Here is a 19,202-nt window from a genome sequence, read left to right on the forward strand (position 1 = left end):
GTCTCGTCATCGCTCGCGAGTTATCTGCTCAGCTAGGGCAGGCCATCGGTTCCTCGCCTTCATTTGGAGTATAGTGGCATTGCAACATAACCAGCATGTGAACTCGAGCACGAGGCTGTAGGATTGGCTCAGCGGGAATTCTGGGGGAGCGCTGCGGGGCTGACATCATTCCCGGTCCACTCGGCCGGTGAATTCCAACCAAGCGATTCTCCGCGTAGCAATAATGCTGGTTGGGGTGCTTCAAAGACAGAGTCGGTAGGGCCAAGAAGCGGATTTTCGGGTTGTGGCCGTTTGCACGTTCATCGGGTTGGGTCTGGCTGCGGCCTTCGCACTTGTCCATCCCCGACTCTCTGAGCGACCAGATACTGTTGGTGTTCGGGTTCGCACCGTTTGTCGTCCGGCTTGAAAATGCCCAAGTCATTGCGGACGACTCGGAAACCGAGGGAGGAGACAAACCGGACCAGTCCCTCGTTTGAGAAGACCAGATTGGACTCCGGCACGCCCATGAATGGTACGGGGTAGTTGACGGCATAGGTCCCCGTCGCATCGTAGTCTTCTCCATTCTTCACGTAGTTATCTGCCGGCACGGTGCCGAACACCAAGTAGCCATTCGGCTGGACGTGCTTGGCGTATCTGAACATAACGTCGTGGAACTCGGCGTAGGACGTCAATTGTAGCAAGGAGAACATGATGAAAATGGCGGCGAATTCTCCCTCCGGCTCATACGTCAGGATGTCGGCGACGATGAAGCTGCCTTTGACGCGAGCGCTCGCGTGATGCACCATGCGAGGAGAAATGTCGACGCCGAGTACCTCGTGGCCCGCGAGGGAGAGCATTTCCGCCACGGGCTTGCCGGTGCCGCAGCCTACGTCGAGCACTCGTCCTCCTCGCGGGAGAAGTGGGATCGCCTTCTCCACGCATGCTTTCTTGAGCGGATTGTTGCCGTATGCGTGCTCGTACTCGATCTCGAGCTTCTCGAAGGTGTCCAGCCCGGCTTGAGAGCTGCTTGAAACGGCCATAATGTCCACTTGGTCGTTTTTGAACGGAGCCGAAGTCGAGTGTAGTTGCAAGATGTCAAGTGTCACGCACAAGAGTAAGGTGTTAGTATGCCCTGCCTAAGATCAGAGGCTACATTTGACTAATCTTTGCTAAGATCGACAGCGCAAATGGTTCGTCTTCACCAAGCCGTATAACGTTAACAGCAATCGCCTTTACTCCACATGCCGATGACCTTCCTGATGCAGAAACCACTTGACTCCTTCTATGGATGGCATTATTACTCGTCTGGCAAGAGAGCACTGATTAGATTTCACGATTGAATTATTGCCGATCCTCCCTTTTTGAGCTCGCTCTCTCTTTACGTGCTCCTCTCCAGCGACTTCTCTCCCTTCTTAGCGTTCACGCACAATTCATTCATACCCTCATGGCCGACGAGAAAGTGGACACGCTCAAGCAGGGGGATGTCGGGATCGAGTCCTACGAAGAGCGTAGCGCAGATTCGCTCGATGAGGCGGACATGCAACGTCTTGGAAAGGCGCAGGTGTTCAAGGTATCTCACGCACACTTCATTCTTCTTCACTGAACCATTGGATCTGATCGTTCGTCGCAGAGAAACTTCCGCGTCCTTTTCATATTGGCCTTTTCCGTCCTGACCATCTCGGGCTGGGTCTACGTTCCCAGGTGATCATGCTCTACCCAGGCTTGAAACTTGCAGCGCTCAGTACTGATTCCGAATAGCACTTTGACATACGGACTATACAATGGAGGCACCGGCGGCGTATTCGCCATGTTTATGTTCGAGTTTGCAGGTCTCTTCCTGGTCATACTGTGCTTGGCCGAGATGTCGTCGATGTACGTTCACTTGCCATCTCGACTCTACACAGCTTATACAATGCTAACGCGTCTCAGTGCGCCGACGGCAGGCGGTCAATACCACTGGACATCGGAATTCGCGCCACGGAGCCTGCAAAAGATACTCAGTTACTACTCCGGATGGCTGGCATCCCTCGCATGGCTCTCTGGTGTGACGGGCGGAATGTATCCTGCCGGGTTCACCCTGCAGGGCCTTATCCTCCTCGCCAACCCAGACTTCAACCCGCGACCATATCAGTGCTATCTATTCGTCGTGATGATTGCGACCACTGGCCTCCTAGTTAATACTCTTCTGGTGAGCTCGCCTGCCATGCGTACCATAGCCCGAGCCATCGTCTAATTGCCCTGCCAGGCTCGATACCTCCCTAAGCTGGAGAGTTTCATCTTTGTCGTCTTCGCTCTAGCCTTCGTAGCTGTCATTGCTGTGCTGTGGGTTCTGCCCACGCATTTAACTGCCGCCGAGGTCTTTCAAAATTTCCAGAAGGGTGACGGCTGGAGCAGTCTGGGATTGAGCATGCTTGTCGGTCAGAGCAACTTGCTTTTCCTAATAATTGGTGAGGAGGGAGAGAAGATCGAGCATTCTCTCCGCTCGCTAATTGATAATGTCTGCAGGATCGGACGCTACGGCGCACATGGCCGAAGAGACCAAGCACGCGAGCACGATTGTCCCCAAAATCATGGTCTCGAGCTATCTCATCAACGGCTTCTCCACGATGGTCGTGCTCATCACTTACTGCTTCTGCTTGGTCGACTACAACGCCGCCGAAAACTCGCCAGTCGGCGTCCTCGGACTTCCGTACCTGCAAGTCTTCGCCCGCGTCACCGGCTCAATCGGAGGCGGACAGGGCCTCGCCGCAGTCCTCGTGCTGCTCCAAATCGTCGGCACAATCAACTTCATGACGACCTGCTCGCGCCAGATCTTCGCGTTTGCCCGCGACAACGGCCTCCCCTTCAGTCGCTGGATCGCACGAGTCGACCGCAGCGGAACCTACCCCGTCAACGCCGTGTTCGTCGTCTGGACATTCATCGTCCTCCTCACGCTCATCACGCTAGGCAGCACCATTGCCTTTGAAGCCATCACTTCCCTCACCATGCTCGCGCTCTTCAGCACCTACACCATCTCTTGCACGTGTCTCTTCTGGCGGAGGTGTTTCGGCGGCGGAGTGCGGAGGGGGCCATGGACTCTTGGACGCTTCGGCATCCCGATCAATTTCCTCGCGCTCTGTTATTGCTTCTTCGTCCTTACGTTTTTGCCGTGGCCGGTGACTGTGCCGGTGGTGCCGGCGAATTTCAATTGGTCGTCGGTCATTTACGTGGGTATACTCGTGTTTTCCACGGGGTACTACGTGTTGTTTGCGAGGAAGCAGTATGCCGGGCCGGTGGTGTATACAAAGCCGTATTTGCGGTAGTCTGATCTGCGATACTGCATGTACGTCGATTTCGATCGTTTCGGGAGTGGCGGAGTCGCAGGCTTCGATGAAGGAAGAGGGCTGTCGCCAGCGGATCATCAAAGCTGCTCACGTGGTCGTGTTTCCGACGTCTCCGTTGTAAGCGACCAGTGCTTTGCAGATGGCGTTCCATTGCTGATGGACAAAGGTCGGAAGACGCTAAAGCAGACTGCAAGGCATCCATATTAAGGACCGGCGCTGCTGTTACAACAATGCGCCTTGCCCCTCGCATTTGAATACGAGTCTGACAAAGCCGGTCGCTAACGAAATCCCGTTGCCTAAGTTAGCATTTACCGGAGGGTAGCGAGAAGCGAGGAGCGATTCATCTATGCATCTAATAGGGTTGCGGTTATAAATAAAAAATAGGAGGGTGGCTGGTTCAGGCAACAAGGATCGGGCTTGTTGTATAAAGCCTCGCGATGCTGCGACGTTCGTTGCACATCATTGCCCGCCTCATCACCATTTGATCAGCATTTCCGCATACCATAGCGTTCAACGACACCTTCCTTTCAACCAACATGAAGTTCGCCACTCTCGCCGCCCTTGTTGCGACGGCAGCCACTGCCAGCGCCAAAGTCTTCCTCGGCCCCATCAACGATCAGATCACACTGGGCAGCACAGTCAATGTCGAGTGGATGGTGGACTGCGACGAGGTAAGCTCACGCTGTCCTAGAAGTTCATGTTATCCACACCCAGTCTGACGATTCGCGCAGACCCTCCACATGCTTCTCGTCAAAGAGACGTCCACCGGTTGGAACGAAGTGGACCACATCTTCAAGGACGTCAAGGCCGTTCCCATTGATGGCAGCTACGAGTGGCACGTGGGTAGCCAGTATCCAGAGGGGTGAGCATCTTACCATTGTGCATGGACCGAATCAACCTTAATCGCTGACGATTATCGCGTGATAGCAACTACGCCCTCTGGATCAGCTCGCAAAACTACGCCGACATCACGCCGTGGTTCACATTTGTGGATGCCCATTGAGGAGATGGAGATACCCAACCCTGTGCAGAGTAGATCCGCATGTCTGTATTCTCAATAAACGCATTGATGATGTTACGCAATCAAACTGTCCGCCTTCTCGTGTCTCGTCCGTAAAGCATGTACGGAAATGACTCGTGCAGCCTAGCCGAAGTTTCATGTCCAATGGCTGGCGAGCTCCGGAGGAAGATGTAGGGTTCGAGCCGTATCTCCAGCCTTGCGAAGTCGGCCCGCGTTGCGGAGCATGTTCTTGGCCGCTCCGTGGCTTCGGCCGGAGTCCGTCCGCTGTGAGGCTGACTTATGCGTACCGTAACATTGAAGGCATATATATAAGCACCGTGGTGGAGGATGCCATGGACGACTCTTTCAAACACCATTGCACGCTGCTCGATTTCCTTGTTGTTGATAAAGTCGTTCCTCACACACCCTGAGCGTTCTTATAAGCATCGAAGCCACTCAGAACAACTCGACAATGACGTCACCAATGCAAGGCAAAGTCGCCTTGATCACCGGCGGCTCGAAAGGCATCGGGCGTGCAACATGCATTGCCCTCGCGAAACTCGGCGCCTCCATTGTCATCACATACTCATCCGACGCCAATGCCGCGAACGAGTTGGTTAAGCAACTCGGCGAGGCAAACGCGATCGCAGTCAAAGCGGATGCGGGCAGCATCGAAGGGGCCGAGAAGACGATTCAGGCTGCGATTGAGAAGTTCGGCAGGCTTGATGTGTGAGTCGTGACCACGATTATTGCTCTTGGTTTTCGCCGAGTCGATTTGCTGATGATGAAAGACAGAGTGATACCCAATGCTGCGAGCCGCCTGCTTACAAAGGGCATCGAAGACACCAGCGAAGAGGACTTTGAAGACGCGTATCGTGTGAATGTCAAGGGGCCTTACTTTCTCATTCAGGTACGACAATGCTTCCGTTACGCGTTAGAATGTGCTAACGGTCGTCGTGCTCTAGAAAGCCTTGCCGCATCTGAAAGAAGGCGCCCGCATTGTCATGATATCGACGACTCAGTGTCATGCTTCCACAGTAACTGCAAATTACCTGCTCTACTGCTCGACCAAAGGAGCCGTCGTAAGTTGAGATCAGGAGGGCAGTCGAATACAAGACACATGCTGACCTTGTAATCGCCCGACAGGAGCAAATGGTGAAAATCTTGTCGAAAGCTCTGGGCCCCAAAGGCATCTCGATCAATGCCATCGCCCCTGGTCCAACGGGCACCGACTTCTTCCTTGAAGGCAAAAGCGAGCAAGTCTTGAAGACAATCGCTGGCTTCAGTCCTCACAATCGTATTGGTCAGCCGGAGGAGATTGCGGACGCGATTGCGTTCATGAGCAGTCCCGCGAGCCGTTGGGTCAGTGGTCAGATTCTGGCGGTCAACGGTGGAATGGCTTTCGTTTGAATGGGTGTTGCCGTGTTGCATGCGAGATCAGGAAGGAGCTTAGGTATCAGCAGGCTGGAAGTACAGACGCAGGCGTAGCTGTCACTTGCAGAATCAATATCGGCTTCCTTGCTGACCACTTGATTGTCTTGGTCTATTCTTCGAGACAGACAGCAGTGTTGTACTGCGGGGCCCCGGATGCCAGAAGTCGTGGCACGCCAACTTTCAGCCTCGGCTTCTCTACGAACTCCATGCCATATCCGATGCCTCGCGGTCGCTTCATTCCATCTTCACTCCAACAATCAACTCCTAGCCCAAACCCATCGACGCTTTCATCGTCATCCTCTCAATCTCGCCCAGCATGACGAGCACCGAACTCTCCACCCAGCCCCCTCCAACGCCCACCTACATCCTCTCCTACCCCGCCGACTACGTCCTGCTCATAACCATCAACCGGCCCAAAGCAATGAACTCCCTCCCCTACGCCTCGCACTGGGAAGCCGACGCCCTCCTCCACTGGTTCGACCGCGAGCCCTCCCTCCGCATCGCAGTCCTCACCGGCGCAGGCAAAGCCTTCTGCGCAGGCCAGGACCTCATCGAGCAACGCGACCTCACGAACCTCCGCGAGCGCGCGGCGAAAGGGGAGAAGGTGAAGTTCCCGGAGCGACAGCTGTTGACGCATCCGACGAGCGGGTTTATGGGGGTTAGCAGACGAGCGGGGAAGAAGCCTGTTATTGCCGCCGTCAATGGATGGGCGATGGGCGGCGGGTTTGAGATTTGTCTCGGCTGCGATATGATTGTTGCCAGTCCGAAGGCGACGTTCGGTCTCCCGGAGGCTATGCGGGGATTATATGCTGGTGCTGGCGGGTTGTCGAGGTTGGTGCGGTTGGCGGGCATTACGATTGCGAGTGAAGTGGCGATGAGCGGGAGGTTTCTTTCTGCGGATGAGGCGGCGCGGTACTTGATTGTGAACAAGGTGTCGAAGACGCATGAGAGTTTGCTGCCAGAGGCGATTGAGCTGGCATCCAAGGTGGCGAGTCTGAGTCCGGATTCGATCATCGTTACCCGGCACGGACTACGGCAGAGCTGGGAGAGTGGAAGCGTGGAGCGGGCGAGTCAGGAGACGGAGCTACGGTATGGAACCGCCTTACGAGAAGGCGAGAACCTGGGCATTGGCTTGCGAGCGTTTGCAGATAAGAAAGCGCCGAAATGGGTGCCTTCCAAGCTATAAGCGTCTGAAAATCAAAAACTTACTGCAGTCCCAACCACCTGACATCAGCACTCAACTCCCTTCCCTCCAACATCTCCGCCAACACCTTTCCCGTCCCCAGAGAATGGCTAATCCCCCAAGGACCATGTCCCGCACCCACATACACCCCTCCATCACTCCCCTTTCTTGTCCCAATCCCCTCCCCCAACTTCCCATCCGGTACCCGCGCAACAATCGGCACCCCCCTCCTCGTCACCGGACGAAAACAAAGCCCCTCCCTCAAAACCTCCAAATCCGTAGCCCCCGCCACCGCCGTGATCCTACCCAACAACTTCTCCGAAATCCGTCGCAGCTCAGCAATGCTCGCCGCATCGACCTTCGCATCCGTAGCCAGCTCCGGCAGCGGAAGTTGCGCATCGTTCAACCCCGCCACGTAGATCTCCTCGCCCACGCGGCTGAAAATCTCGGGGCTGATGCCGCCTTGCATGCTGGTGAAGATGGCGTGGCAGCCCTTGGATTCCAGCTCGCGCGTCCAGCGGGGGCTTTTGACGACTAGGCTGTAGCCTGCTAAGGGCTGGATGCCGAGGCGGAGTTTGGAGGAGGGGAAGAGGGTTGTGAAGACGGAGGGCGTCCATGCGCCGGCTGTGATGAGGAGGCGGGTGCAGGGGATGGATTGGGTTGCTCCGTCGGGGGTTTGGATCTGGACGCTGGTGATGTTGCCGGCTTCGTCGGTGTCTATTTTTGTAGGTTTTGCTGGGTGATGGAGTTTGACGCCGGCGGAAGTGCTCAGGCGGAGAAGCGATTGAGATAATCTGAGGGGATCACTGGTGTCTGTCAGCGCTGAACATCCACACCGGTCGGGCGAGATGGACGTACACCTGCGCCACTCCTCCCTCATCACCAATTATCTCACTCCGGCTGCCTCGGCCCCTCGTCAGCCATGCAGGCGCACCATCGGCATCGCTGATGAAATGTTCGCCCGCTTGCTGCGCTCGACTGCCTCCTTCCGCCAACCAGTCATCACTAGTGGTGTGCAATTGTCGACCCTCTACGAAACTCGTCGCTGTGCTCCGGCTGTAACCCCAGTTCGTGAAGCCATCATGTCGATCCGCCAACTCCTTGTGCAATCGGAACGACAGCGAACCCAGGGAAGCAGTTGCAGTCTCAAACCCTATGCACGGTGTCAGCAGTATTAACATGTCGAGCAAGGAAGAGCAAACTCACAATCCGAAACGCAGAACCCGCCAGCCTTGCCGGATGCACTAGCAAAAAGCTCCGGCGACGCTTCCACCAGGTGGATAGATTCTGGTCTCGTGTTTCCCGAACCGGCGAGATAGTACGCTGTCGCACTGCCGATAATGCCAGCGCCTATGATGACAGTGCTTGGTCCTTCAGAGGAGCCTTTCGCAACGGCAGTGGTCGATCCACCATTCGCCACCGCAGCCATTGTGGACAAGGGCACTGATCCGGTGAAGGGGGACAGTGTACGGTCGGGATGATGGATAATTGAAAACAAGCAGGATGATCTGAGACCTACTGCTGATCTGTGCATTCACCACTTCGATATAGGATTTATTTAGACCGAAGGGGACGAATGATTGGAGTTGCTGTGACGTTGCTGTAGACTTTGGCCACCTCAGGCACCGATGATTCCATAGGCGGGGCAACTCCATTGTGGGGTCGAGTCAAGTGCACACTTGCATCGGGGACACACTTTATGTTCCTCCTTCAACAATTCCGACAGCTCCTCCGAAAATGTCGAACAAGAGCAGCAAGGTCATCATTCTGACGGGCGCATCACGAGGCATTGGCCTGGTAATAGCCCACTACCTTCTCTCCCACGCCGACAAGCACAGACTGGTGGTGACGGCACGCAGCGAGAAGCCATTGAAAGAGTTGGAACAGCAATACCCCGGCCAGGTGGCAGTCCTCACTGGCGATGCGTCAGACCTGTCACTAGGTGGCAAAGCAGTCGAGCTCGCAGAAGACCGTTGGCAGCGGCTAGACGGCGTCATAATCAACCACGGTGTCCTGGACCCCGTTACGCGAGTGGCCAATGCCAAAGCCGAAGACTGGCGCAAGGCATTTGACATCAACTTCTTCTCGGCCGTCGCACTGGTCCAAGTTGCTCTCCCCGCTCTTCGCGATTCCAAGGGCGCCATCATCTTCACCTCATCCGGCGCGGCATCGAGAGGATTTCCAACGTGGGGTGCATACGGTGCTGCCAAAGCGGCTATGAACCACCTGGCCATGACGCTGGGCAGTGAGGAGAAAGAGATTACAAGCATCGCCATACGACCGGGAGTTGTGGATACGGAGATGCAGAGAGAAGTCAGAGAGAAGCACAATGGAGTCATGGACGAAGAACACGTGAAGCACTTTGCCAGCTTGAAGTCCGACGGACATCTGTTGAAAGCAGAACTGCCGGGTCATGTCATGGCGAAGCTGGTGCTGGACCCGCCACGCGACCTGAACGGCCACTTCCTTGATTGGAATGCTGGCGAGTTGAAGGCATATCAAGAGATGTGAGGGAATCGTGCTGGGGAGAGCTACAGCATTATGTTAGCCTGTGATTCCCCGTAGCCAACAAGTCATAGACAATCAAGAATGTGTGGTCTTCAGTTGAAAGATGAAAAGCATACATGTTATTCAGCAGGAGGCTGCAAGAGCCTCTCAGGTTTAGCATGGAATGTGTCGTTGCATCATAAGAACGCGGACAGAATAGAAAGAGGAACGTACTGAATTGGAAATGGTCGAAGTAATCGATGATATCCCTACCGTACTTCAGCTGGTCAGCATATTCCCTTCTGCAGTGAATCGGATGAAGATTGCGCGGGAGGAAAGGCATTTCAGGTAATCGAACCAAAGATTGTTCGTCATAGAGATCGGAATTTGATAGTACATTTTTGTTGTCTCATCAGGTAGCAAGGAGAGGAGGATGGGCTTGAAGACATACCGATTTCAAAAGCGGCCAGCGCTGAAGCACCATGATGCGCGTGAGCGCGAGAGAATGACGCTATGCCTAAGTATCTGAAGACACAGTCCTCTGTCAGCGCATGATCCTTGAGGGAATATGAAGTATAGTCTCAGTGCAATGATCGGAATCAGCCTGCGGTTTGGCGCCGCGTAGTCAATCACCATCGTGGGTAAGATAGGGGCGACAACTTGTCATCATGTAAGAGTGCGACGGGGGGTGAGTATACCATACGTACCTCTGGTGACAAATGATGGCTCGGTGTCCGGCGCCATGCTGCGAGTGGGGGCCAAGGAGGTTGACAAGAGTGAATGTTGTCGTGAAATTTTGGAAGGCGGGAATGAAGACGAAGCGCGGGCCACTCTTGGCACTCCCGCGGCGAACCGCAGATGACTACGCGACACGACCGCCATATATCTCTCCTCCACCACCACCTTGTCCTCTGCAGGCCAGCCTGCTCGACGACTCCCCACGCGCATTCGAGTTTTTCCGATCTCCTGCATCACTTTGTCGAGCGTTCATCTCGCTCAGCGCAATCTCACAACCGTCACTATATCCCATCATGTCCGACAAGGAATTTGGAGGTAAGGCACGCAAGCATGCACTGATGCCGTCTGAGCTTTCGCGAAGGCCTGATCTGCGCGTCGGACCAGCATCGGTAACTCTGCGAAACATAGCTGACACCGTCCCAGGCAGTGATGACCTCTCCTTGCCCAAAGGTACGCACATCTCCCACATCACCTTACCCTGCCACCAACTCCACTCTGCTTGTGTGAGAGGTTGCTAAGGCGTCTCCTTCCGCAGCCACCGTACAGAAGATCATCAACGAAGTCCTCGCATCGCCCTCCCTCGAACTTGCGACCACGAGCGCAGATGGCGCAACACAAACCATGACCTTCGCCAAAGAATCCCGCGACCTCTTGATCGAGTGCTGCGTCGAATTCATCACCATGCTGTCTTCCGAAGCCAACGATATTGCGGAGAAAGATGCCAAGAAGACCATCGCGTGCGAGCATATCACAAAGGCGCTGCAAGATCTGGGATTTGAGGATTACATTCCTGAGTTACTGCGAGTTGCCGAACAGTTCAGGGTCAGCCAGGTGGTACGTACTCCTGTCCAGCGTATTCGTGACATAATGCATTCCAAAACCAGTGTCTCGCTAACAAAAAACCATCATAGTCGAGGGAGAAGAAACAATCCAAAATCGAACAATCCGGCATGACCAATGATGAGCTTATCGCTGCGCAAGAGGCCCTTTTCCGGGATGCAGGAGAGAAGTATAACGCGACTACATGACCAGGCGGTGCCTAAGCGCTTCACAAACGGCGTGGAGAAGCAGCATTGTGCCCAGCCGATGCTACTGATGGAACCACATCATTCTCGGCCCGTGAACACACGCCTGCAAGATCAACTACTACCGGCAAGCGCAAGACTTGAGCATCATCATCGGATGAATATTCATTGATTACGGGCATCGTTCCATGGCATTCGGAGATGGAACGCGTTTGGAAGAGCGCACCCCGAGAGTCGCCTTTCTCAGGCTTGGCGCCTGGCTACTTCAGGAGGCACAGAAGCAACGCTGCTCTGGAACAGTGAGGGAAATCAGCAGCCCACGCATGACGGAGACAAATGGCGTGCCATCGCTCGGTGCATGGTATCTGAGAACAGGGCGAGAAGCGAAGACACCGGGCCGGCTCAACTCTTCAATCCGAGGCGGAAACTTGGGACCTTCGCTTGACCGAGAAAGAGCCCACAGCCTTCAAACGGTGATCCGGCACCCTCTGATTGCTGCTACGCAGTTCGTACCACGCTCGTATGAGATCTTTCAGAATGAAGCAAACGTCAGCCGCCACTCTTCCACAGATGCCCCGCACTCGGCAATGACTGCCGAAGAAGGTAGGTTGTGTCTACACCTCCCAGGCTTCATCTCTCCCTTCCAACTCTCGAGCAGATATTATTGTTCTTGATCATTATTACAATACTCTCTCGCGCAAGGAAAGCTTACAGCATGGCGACAAAGTATGGCTTCATCGGTAAATCATCGCCCTCTACTCACATCATCAAGCCTCAGCTGAACAGACGAACCATGCCTTGGATCCATGGGCTATCCCATGTGCACAAATATCCACGCCAAAATCCCCGCAGATGATGAGCTCTTCATCCACGATGTCAACACCGCCGTTCTCAATCGTTTCGTCCAAGAAAGTAAGGCCAAAGCGAAGGTCACGATCCTGGACTCTGCCAAAAAGATCACGGAGCATTGCGTTGAGTCTCACTTCCGTATTCGCTCTTGCCACGCAAGGCTGTACATTAACACCTTGCATGAAAAGGACATCATAATCACCATCCTCCCTCAAAGCGAACACGTGCGACAAGTCTACTATCTCGGAGACAACAATCTCCTCTCCGCCGACAAATCCATCACAGCGAGCCAGCGGCGAAAGTTGTTCATCGAGTGCAGTACAATCGACCCGGTGGTCTCGCGAGAAGCAGGCAGCAAAGTCCTCGAAAGCGGCCTGGGCGAGTTTGCCGATGCTGCGGTATCGGTAAGTGCCCCCCTCTACTGGGTTTGCATCACCAATGCTCAACCAGTACTCAGGGCGGTCCCTTCGGCGCCAAAGCAGCCACCCTCTCCCACATGATCGGCTGTCCCGACGCCCTGTTCCCCTCCGTGAAAGCCGTCGTAAGCATGACCGGCACCTCCCTCTTCCACTGCGGGCCCGTAGGCAGCGGCGTTACGGTGAAAATCATCAACAACTACATCTCCATCTGCAACATGCTGTCCGCCTCCGAGGGCCTCAATCTCGGCATGCGCCTCGGCCTCGACCCGGTGAAACTCACGGACATCATCAATGCTAGTTCCGGGCGCAGCTGGACGACTATGTCGAATCACCCTGTTCCCGGCGTGCAGGCTGATAGTGTGGCGTCGCGCGGGTATCGGGGTGGGTTTGCTATTGAGCTTGCGGCGGGGTGTGTGGATCTTGCTATGAAGGGGGCGCGGGATGTTGGGGCTAAGATGACGTTAGGCCCGAGTTTGCAGGGGGCGTTTCATGCGGCTATGGAGGATGAGCGGTGTAAGGGGTTGGATGCGAGGAGTATTTTTCGGTGGGTGAGTGAGATGGAGGTTGGGCCGGAGGCAAGCGGAGGGGCGTCGTGATTTAGCAGGCTTATTGTCATAGGCATATGTACAAACGCTTAGAGTTTACAGGTAATCGCCGGCTCATTGGTGCTGATCCTCCTTCTCCATCTGCTCGACAGGATGTTTGTCAAGACTCTCATACCACTGAATCACACTCCCAATCAAGAAAGCCCACGAGCCCCAGAAAGTCGACACAGCCGCTTGCTCCTCCGCCCAAGTTGCCGGACCATAAAGGCCAAAGATCGGACTCAGGGTAAAGCCAATGCCGCCGATCAAATTCCACGCGCCAATATGCCATCCGAGCACCTTCGGCGCCGGAAGCCACCAGTGCTTCTGCGTCTCAAGCATAAACAGCGTGCCGGAGATGACGAAGCCCATACCTCCGATGACCTGCGGCACCCAGTATGCCCCGTTCAGCAGGCCGGGCGTGTTGAGGTGGTTGTAGATGCCCGGGAGCGCGGTGAAGCCGGAGATCCAGAAGACCGTTGCGCCGAACATTTGCGAGGAGCAGGCGATGAAGCCGAGGTCGTGGAAGTAGTGCGTGCGCAGCTCGTACCAGGATGGCCACCAGACCCACGACTTTGCGCCTTTGGGAGTAGGGTCGATGTCGTCGACGCCGGCGGCGTTACTGGCGGTCGCGACGGAATCGTGGCGCGGGCTCCCGACGAAGTTCTTCGTGTTCTGGTGGTGGTGCGTGCAGACGTCTTTGCTGGCTACGAGGCGGGTGGTGGCTGCACTCCCTCCATGGCTGACGTGCTCTTCGTACAGCTGCTCCAGAGCATATCCGAAGCAGCCAGATCGATTCTCGTTGACGGCTTCGAACATCAAGAGGACACTACCGAATTCGAAGATGGTCGCGCCGATGAAGGCGCTAATGCCGCCACCGTCGAGCGTTTCGCCGGGGAAGTTTGTGGAGGGGTTGGTGTAGGGGAGCAGGTCGAAGAAGGCGTTGATGACCCAGACGATGGAGCCCCAGGTGAAGACGTAGGCGACGTTAAAACTGACGTCCCAGATGGGGTAGTAAGTGAGCATTCGCCATAGCCCTTTCATAATCTCGTTGAAGCTGGAAGTCGGCGGAGGGAGAAGATATTTCGCCTCCTCTCCTTCCTTGGGCGGCTGGTATACTAGGGCGTGTCTGCCCTTGCGGTTGTTTCGCGACGTCCATTTGAAGGCGACATTCGACGCGGGCACTTCATGGCCCGACCTCTTATGGGATGACTTGGACTGCCCTGCTTCATCTTCCTCTTCGGACGGGGTTTGGGATGCACTGGATGCTTTGTCGAGCTTGGCAGGGTGGAAGTGCGCGCTGGTGGGATTGAGGAAGGAGAATGGCCCCGAGATCTTGTTGTTGTCGAGTTGGAGGGTGTTGGTGTAGCGAAAAGGTTCGCGCTCAGGGCGGAAGGTTTGGTTGCGCGCCAGACCCGGCGTGGGCGAGGCCGTCGACATCTGTACGGGGGGAAAGGAGTGTCTGTGGTATGTAGGTACCTAGGTATACGTCGGAAGGATGATTAGAGGAGGAGACATTTCAGGTACATGGACGGGGGGGGGGGGGTGGGATATGCCAGGAATGGGAGAAACAAAGTCGAGCATTCACGTCACTGGGTGGGCCGGTTGTTAGCGCCAACAAACGTGGCTGCCATTCTGGGAAACAGCCGGGCATGTGATGCACGTGGCGCGGCCGGAGCATCTTTAATCGAAAGCTTGTCTTTGCTTAACCTTTCCAATGCATCGCCTCACCTCCATACCTACGCCATCTCATGATCTGTGAATCTCGTATTCCCCTTTCTTTCGTCGATACATCCTTTCACTGAGTAGCATTTGTCTCGACGGTCGCAGCGTCATGCCTCATTCTAGCTGGCGTTCAATCCGTAGTCACACGCGCAATTGACAGGTGAGTGAATCTGCCTTCAGCCTTGACATGTGCCTGGCAGTGAGCACATGTGAAGGTAGGCGGAGACACCTTTCTATTACACGCTTTTGATCCTAAAACTCATCTTCACCACTACAAGCCGATATTCCTTACTTTAGAGTCTGTTCAAGCTCGGCATCGAGATCACTCTTTGCCTCCTCACTACTTCCACAGTCTTTATTGAAAGCTCCTCTGATCATGGCAGAGCGCAGTCGTGTCTACGTAGCGCCAACCGCCAAGTCTTTGGCAAGTCTCCAGAAGATTACCAATGATGCAAAAGCCGCCAGTAAGATCACCGAGTTGGTCTTCCTAGCAGAGATCCTCGACTCGAAACGAATGAATGCTTTGACCGAAAGAGAATACATGGTCGTCTGCGAGGATGCAGTCGCAGACGGAAAGATTCAGCTGCCGAGCGACTTCGAGTGCAACACGGCATCCCTGAAGGCCAGCTGGCAGCGATACCGAGACGTCGTGGCGGAACACCAAGTGCAGCGTGATGGAACCAAAGAGACTCTGAAAACGTGCCTCCTAAAGCTGGTCAGCCTACACACAGTGCGTGTTCAAAATAAGATCGACTCTCCAGGACTCAATGAAGACCCATTTTACCTCGCCCCCGCCCGTGATGTACACAAGAGTCCAGACGGAGGTACACGGCTGGCATTCCGATTTGCCAGCGACCGCAACCTTGTGATGAACGGCGTGAATCATCTATTCGAAGCGCTCGCTGAGTGCGAAAAACCCATCAAAACCCTGAACATTGGCAACGGACTGAGTGATCAAGCCGAATACGGGATCAATGGAGTTGGTTGCTACAGTGCATTTCCACCACTCCGGCAGCTCGCGCCCAAACTCACGCATCTCACGTTGAGCGCAAAAGACTGTGACACAGGACGCTATTACGAAAGGACAGCATCTGGCGAATGGCGCGAGTTCTTTCGAGCTGCCTGCAATCTTCAATATCTCCGCATCTACCCCGAACTGATGCAGGACGGCACAATCTGGAGAAGTAACGAGCACGGGACAGTACTTGGTCTTGTACTCGCGCACCACACGTTCCCGCACTTGCACACATTCAAGGTCATCGGATTCTGGACGAGGCCCACGAATGTTCGCGCCGTCTGGCTGAATGCATTTCTCCGTCGACATCAGGACTCAATTCGGCATCTTGAGCTTTCCGGCGTGCTCGTCGTCAACTGGTACAGTTCGAAAGGAACCGCGGCTACCATGGCAAAGAGCATTCGAATGATGAAGAGCACGCTGAGCCTGCAAACGGCCACGATGATTTGAATCGCCGCGATGAAAATGAGAAGAAGGCAAACGTAGATGGCGAGGGCGAGTCAGAGTGGCACAAAACACGCCTCCTCGGCTACCCATCGACCGTGGATAATGAGTGGATTGCGATGACCCAGTTGGATGGCCTGGCGAAGGATCTCGGCATACATCTCGAAGGGGGAGAAATGTGGGATTTTGGCGAGTTCATCATGAATCGATAGCCGCTCGCAGGTCCGGGTCGATATTGCGATATCGTTGCGGCGAGCTCGGTGGTGTGACCGAACGCCATCTTGTAGCTTGCATATCGTGCGATACGCAGTCCGTCCACATACGAGACACACGGCTCATCTCCTGATTCGAGACTAGATGTCCCCTGTACAGCTCATTCTCCAAATCCATCTCTTGCCCCAACACCCTAGATCTTCATCTCAAGCGCCCTTCCCACCAGCAGCAGTCCTCTTCTCCTGCGCCTCCTGCACCATCCGCGCCCACTTCTTCTCCATATGCTCCTTGCGATACAAATAATAATAATACACATACACCCCCCCAAGAACAGCAGAAAGCCCGCCCGCCCAAAACACCCACGCGTCCGCAGTCTGGCGCACCGGTCTCGGGGGCGCTTGTGTTTGGAATGGTGTCTGGACTGATGGCGATTGTGATTGGAGTGGTGTTTGGACTGATTGGTATTGTGATTCGGGTGGTTGTGCGCCTCCTTCGGGGAAGAGGGCGGATTTGTTTTGCGATTGGAGTGGTGTTTGGACTTTTTGTGTGGGTGGAGTGGTTGATGCGAGTCGGAGGTGGAGGGGGGTTGTGCGCGGGGTTAGGAGGAGGGGGCGGAGTTTGGGGGCTATGTGGAGGGGTCGCATGATGGGTGTGTTGGTGAGTTTGGTGCGTAATGTGGTGAGATGTGGATGGGGATCGATGGAGGTTGACGAGATGAAGTGTGAAGCTTTGAGGCCCATGAGCGTCATTGACTAAGCAGCGTCAGGCTGCGCGTACACCATCCGTGGTCTACATCCAACAGCACCAACAACGGTGATTGATACTTGGTGAAGATGACGTATTCTATTCAACACCCTCAAATGCCAGACCCCGCGTCTCAAATGTTACTTATGCCATCGAACAAGCAGCTCCCACTCCCCGGCTTACTGACGACAATTGCTTCTCGCAGCTTCTCGTCCGTCATGTCGGGGAACTTCTTCCGATAGTACTCGTGAATCCACTTCTGTCTGACCATCTCCACTTTGTCCTCGGGTACGAGATGTACTGAGCAACCGCCCTGCAGAAACGGTTAGTCATATCAAAGGACGTCAGCCTGATTCTTCAGGAAGACAACTCACCCATCCCGCTCCCGTCAATCGACTTCCATACGACCCGGCAGACCTCGCCAACTCACACAGCTCGTCCAACTCGGGACACGAATTCTCATAGATATCCCTGCATGAATCCTGCGTATCATTCAACAGCTCACCCAGCGCTTTCAGCAACTCCGTATTCTCGCGATCCGTTTGCGGAGGCGGCGCCGACAACAGATCCATAAAGCGCAACACCCTAATCGCCTCACCAAACACGTGCAAAGCGCGCTGCCGTAATTTGAACTTTTCCGCGCGGATCGGGAATTTCTTCATGTACTTTGCCTCGAGCTCCTCGACCGGTATGCCGGCAATTTCCGATATCTGCTGTCGAGTGTAGCCTTCTTCTTGCGGGAGGTATTGGTCTACTTTCTCGACGAGGTCTTGTAGTTGCTGTTGGAATTCTGCTTTGGAGGTGGAGTGGTTGTTTGCGATGCCGTGCTTCTCTTGCATGTAGGTGTCGTGGAAGCCTCTCAAGCTTATGCCGAGTGGGCCGGCGTCCGAGGGGAGGTTCTTGATGCCGAAGATTTTGGAGAGAACCAGAGCTGCCAGTGTCACTTCCACGACTCGCAGGTTGTAGCACACAGGAGCAGTGACGTGCTTGTCTGCCGCGACAAAGGACTGCGCGATGACGAATGTCAAGGGCGACTTCAGCTCGGGGAAAGGGATGTTCTTTGCAGAAAGTTGAGGCACGAAGGAGACGTATAACGCGGAACCTTGGAGAGGGAAGACGGAAGCCGATTGATCCATGCCTCCGGAGTTGACTCCCACGGCTCGCTCGGAAACAATGGCCACTTCGGTGAGTTCCTTCTTGTCGACCTTTTCCGCTCCGTTCGCCTTCATCACTGCGAGTGCACTGGCACAGACGAACGCCGCACTACTGGAGAGTCCACCCCCGCTAGGAACTGTGCCATCGGCCAGAATGTCCATTCCAACGCTTGCCTTGAAGTTGGAGTGCTTTTTCCGTAGAAGCCCCGTAGCACCGACCAGACCGGATTTGAAGTAATTAGTCCATTCCAGAGTCGAGGAGTCGATGTGTACGTCTCCAGTGTCAGCAATGGTGAATTCCCGGCTCTCGAATTTTTGCGGATGAACGTTTGTGAGCCGCACGGTGCTTGGGCCGGAAGACTTTTCGTGGATGGATACGGCGAGTAGTACATCGGCAGTCACGGCCATGGGGATCACTTCGTACAGCGAGTAGTCAATGTGCTGAAGTGTATGTTAGTTGAGAGAGGCCGGCATTGTCGCGAACGAGGTAAGCAGGCCATACCTCGCCAATGATGTTGACTCGCCCCGGACTGCGCGAGACAAAGTCCGGCGCCTTCCCGTAGGTATCTTGAAAGGTCTTCAGGAGTGTCCGCCATCGTTTCGATTGGCTTTCGACTGCGTCCTCTGGATAGATGTCTGCGAGGGCAGACTTGGTCGGGACTTCCATGTTTCGACAGTGCGATCAGTTGTTCTCACACGACTGCTCCTGTCAATGAAATCGGCGGAACCTGAGAGCGCGCGTGATCAAGTTCCCATTCGCTCGGGAGGGAAGAGTTGTCGAGCAGAGGCCAGTGGTCGACCATCAAATCTCTCCACATGCTCCCGATCTCCTCCAACAAAACCCGCCGCAATGGGAAACACGCTAGCCGGATGAGTCCGTCCTCAA

At 54.9% G+C, this 19,202-nt stretch overlaps 13 protein-coding genes across 13 annotated transcripts; 7 read left to right on the forward strand and 6 right to left on the reverse strand.

Annotated features, from left to right (window-relative positions):
* Positions 1 to 76: 76 nt before the first annotated feature.
* BDY17DRAFT_15974 (type 11 methyltransferas-like protein) lies at positions 77 to 1,133 on the reverse strand. Its single transcript, XM_033729700.1, has one exon. It carries the CDS (start codon positions 1,017 to 1,019, stop codon positions 300 to 302), a length of 720 nt encoding a protein of 239 aa, XP_033594234.1. The 5' UTR covers positions 1,020 to 1,133; the 3' UTR covers positions 77 to 299.
* BDY17DRAFT_289392 (GABA-specific permease) lies at positions 1,077 to 3,720 on the forward strand. The gene is made up of 7 exons (XM_033732356.1): positions 1,077 to 1,100; positions 1,162 to 1,549; positions 1,610 to 1,680; positions 1,738 to 1,851; positions 1,909 to 2,167; positions 2,225 to 2,426; positions 2,485 to 3,720. Exons 2-7 carry the CDS (start codon positions 1,424 to 1,426, stop codon positions 3,279 to 3,281), a joined length of 1,569 nt encoding a protein of 522 aa, XP_033594235.1. The 5' UTR covers positions 1,077 to 1,100; positions 1,162 to 1,423; the 3' UTR covers positions 3,282 to 3,720.
* BDY17DRAFT_289397 (uncharacterized protein) lies at positions 3,721 to 4,487 on the reverse strand. The gene is made up of 2 exons (XM_033732357.1): positions 4,034 to 4,487; positions 3,721 to 3,973 (listed from the first exon to the last, which is right to left on the reverse strand). The coding sequence occupies exons 1-2, from the start codon at positions 4,178 to 4,180 to the stop codon at positions 3,830 to 3,832; spliced, it is 291 nt and encodes a 96-aa protein (XP_033594236.1). The 5' UTR covers positions 4,181 to 4,487; the 3' UTR covers positions 3,721 to 3,829.
* Positions 4,488 to 4,652: 165 nt separating this feature from the next.
* BDY17DRAFT_289402 (uncharacterized protein) lies at positions 4,653 to 5,959 on the forward strand. Its single transcript, XM_033732358.1, has 4 exons — positions 4,653 to 5,031; positions 5,098 to 5,212; positions 5,268 to 5,384; positions 5,449 to 5,959. The coding sequence occupies exons 1-4, from the start codon at positions 4,775 to 4,777 to the stop codon at positions 5,710 to 5,712; spliced, it is 753 nt and encodes a 250-aa protein (XP_033594237.1). The 5' UTR covers positions 4,653 to 4,774; the 3' UTR covers positions 5,713 to 5,959.
* A 93-nt stretch (positions 5,960 to 6,052) lies between these two features.
* On the forward strand, positions 6,053 to 6,922 carry BDY17DRAFT_243254 (putative carnitinyl-CoA dehydratase; the record flags this gene model as incomplete). Its single annotated transcript, XM_033730411.1, has 1 exon — positions 6,053 to 6,922. One exon carries the CDS (start codon positions 6,053 to 6,055, stop codon positions 6,920 to 6,922), a length of 870 nt encoding a protein of 289 aa, XP_033594238.1.
* A 258-nt stretch (positions 6,923 to 7,180) lies between these two features.
* On the reverse strand, positions 7,181 to 8,348 carry BDY17DRAFT_307025 (FAD dependent oxidoreductase; the record flags this gene model as incomplete). The annotated part of the gene is made up of 4 exons (XM_033735085.1): positions 7,181 to 7,187; positions 7,234 to 7,713; positions 7,778 to 8,072; positions 8,126 to 8,348. 4 exons carry the CDS (start codon positions 8,346 to 8,348, stop codon positions 7,181 to 7,183), a joined length of 1,005 nt encoding a protein of 334 aa, XP_033594239.1.
* A 308-nt stretch (positions 8,349 to 8,656) lies between these two features.
* On the forward strand, positions 8,657 to 9,430 carry BDY17DRAFT_307026 (uncharacterized protein; the record flags this gene model as incomplete). The annotated part of the gene is made up of 1 exon (XM_033735086.1): positions 8,657 to 9,430. The coding sequence occupies one exon, from the start codon at positions 8,657 to 8,659 to the stop codon at positions 9,428 to 9,430; it is 774 nt and encodes a 257-aa protein (XP_033594240.1).
* Positions 9,431 to 10,437: 1,007 nt separating this feature from the next.
* On the forward strand, positions 10,438 to 11,617 carry BDY17DRAFT_329300 (histone-fold-containing protein; the record flags this gene model as incomplete). The annotated part of the gene is made up of 3 exons (XM_033737863.1): positions 10,438 to 10,594; positions 10,653 to 10,978; positions 11,056 to 11,617. 3 exons carry the CDS (start codon positions 10,438 to 10,440, stop codon positions 11,170 to 11,172), a joined length of 600 nt encoding a protein of 199 aa, XP_033594241.1. The 3' UTR covers positions 11,173 to 11,617.
* Positions 11,502 to 13,065, forward strand: BDY17DRAFT_16174 (NAD binding domain of 6-phosphogluconate dehydrogenase-domain-containing protein). Its single transcript, XM_033729719.1, has 5 exons — positions 11,502 to 11,772; positions 11,828 to 11,909; positions 11,965 to 12,140; positions 12,207 to 12,422; positions 12,476 to 13,065. The coding sequence occupies exons 2-5, from the start codon at positions 11,885 to 11,887 to the stop codon at positions 13,031 to 13,033; spliced, it is 975 nt and encodes a 324-aa protein (XP_033594242.1). The 5' UTR covers positions 11,502 to 11,772; positions 11,828 to 11,884; the 3' UTR covers positions 13,034 to 13,065.
* Positions 13,047 to 14,559, reverse strand: BDY17DRAFT_289421 (uncharacterized protein). The gene has a single exon (XM_033732359.1). It carries the CDS (start codon positions 14,459 to 14,461, stop codon positions 13,097 to 13,099), a length of 1,365 nt encoding a protein of 454 aa, XP_033594243.1. The 5' UTR covers positions 14,462 to 14,559; the 3' UTR covers positions 13,047 to 13,096.
* Positions 14,560 to 15,055: 496 nt separating this feature from the next.
* BDY17DRAFT_329322 (uncharacterized protein) lies at positions 15,056 to 16,656 on the forward strand. The gene has a single exon (XM_033737864.1). It carries the CDS (start codon positions 15,123 to 15,125, stop codon positions 16,209 to 16,211), a length of 1,089 nt encoding a protein of 362 aa, XP_033594244.1. The 5' UTR covers positions 15,056 to 15,122; the 3' UTR covers positions 16,212 to 16,656.
* BDY17DRAFT_16244 (uncharacterized protein) lies at positions 16,418 to 17,336 on the reverse strand. Its single transcript, XM_033729730.1, has one exon. It carries the CDS (start codon positions 17,165 to 17,167, stop codon positions 16,625 to 16,627), a length of 543 nt encoding a protein of 180 aa, XP_033594245.1. The 5' UTR covers positions 17,168 to 17,336; the 3' UTR covers positions 16,418 to 16,624.
* BDY17DRAFT_244541 (ribosomal protein S5 domain 2-type protein) lies at positions 17,296 to 18,983 on the reverse strand (the record flags this gene model as incomplete). The annotated part of the gene is made up of 3 exons (XM_033730543.1): positions 17,296 to 17,475; positions 17,537 to 18,757; positions 18,819 to 18,983. 3 exons carry the CDS (start codon positions 18,981 to 18,983, stop codon positions 17,296 to 17,298), a joined length of 1,566 nt encoding a protein of 521 aa, XP_033594246.1.
* Positions 18,984 to 19,202: the final 219 nt, after the last annotated feature.

The sequence above is a fragment of the Neohortaea acidophila genome (assembly GCF_010093505.1).
Source record: "Neohortaea acidophila strain CBS 113389 unplaced genomic scaffold BDY17scaffold_1, whole genome shotgun sequence".
Lineage (NCBI taxonomy): Eukaryota > Fungi > Ascomycota > Dothideomycetes > Mycosphaerellales > Teratosphaeriaceae > Neohortaea > Neohortaea acidophila.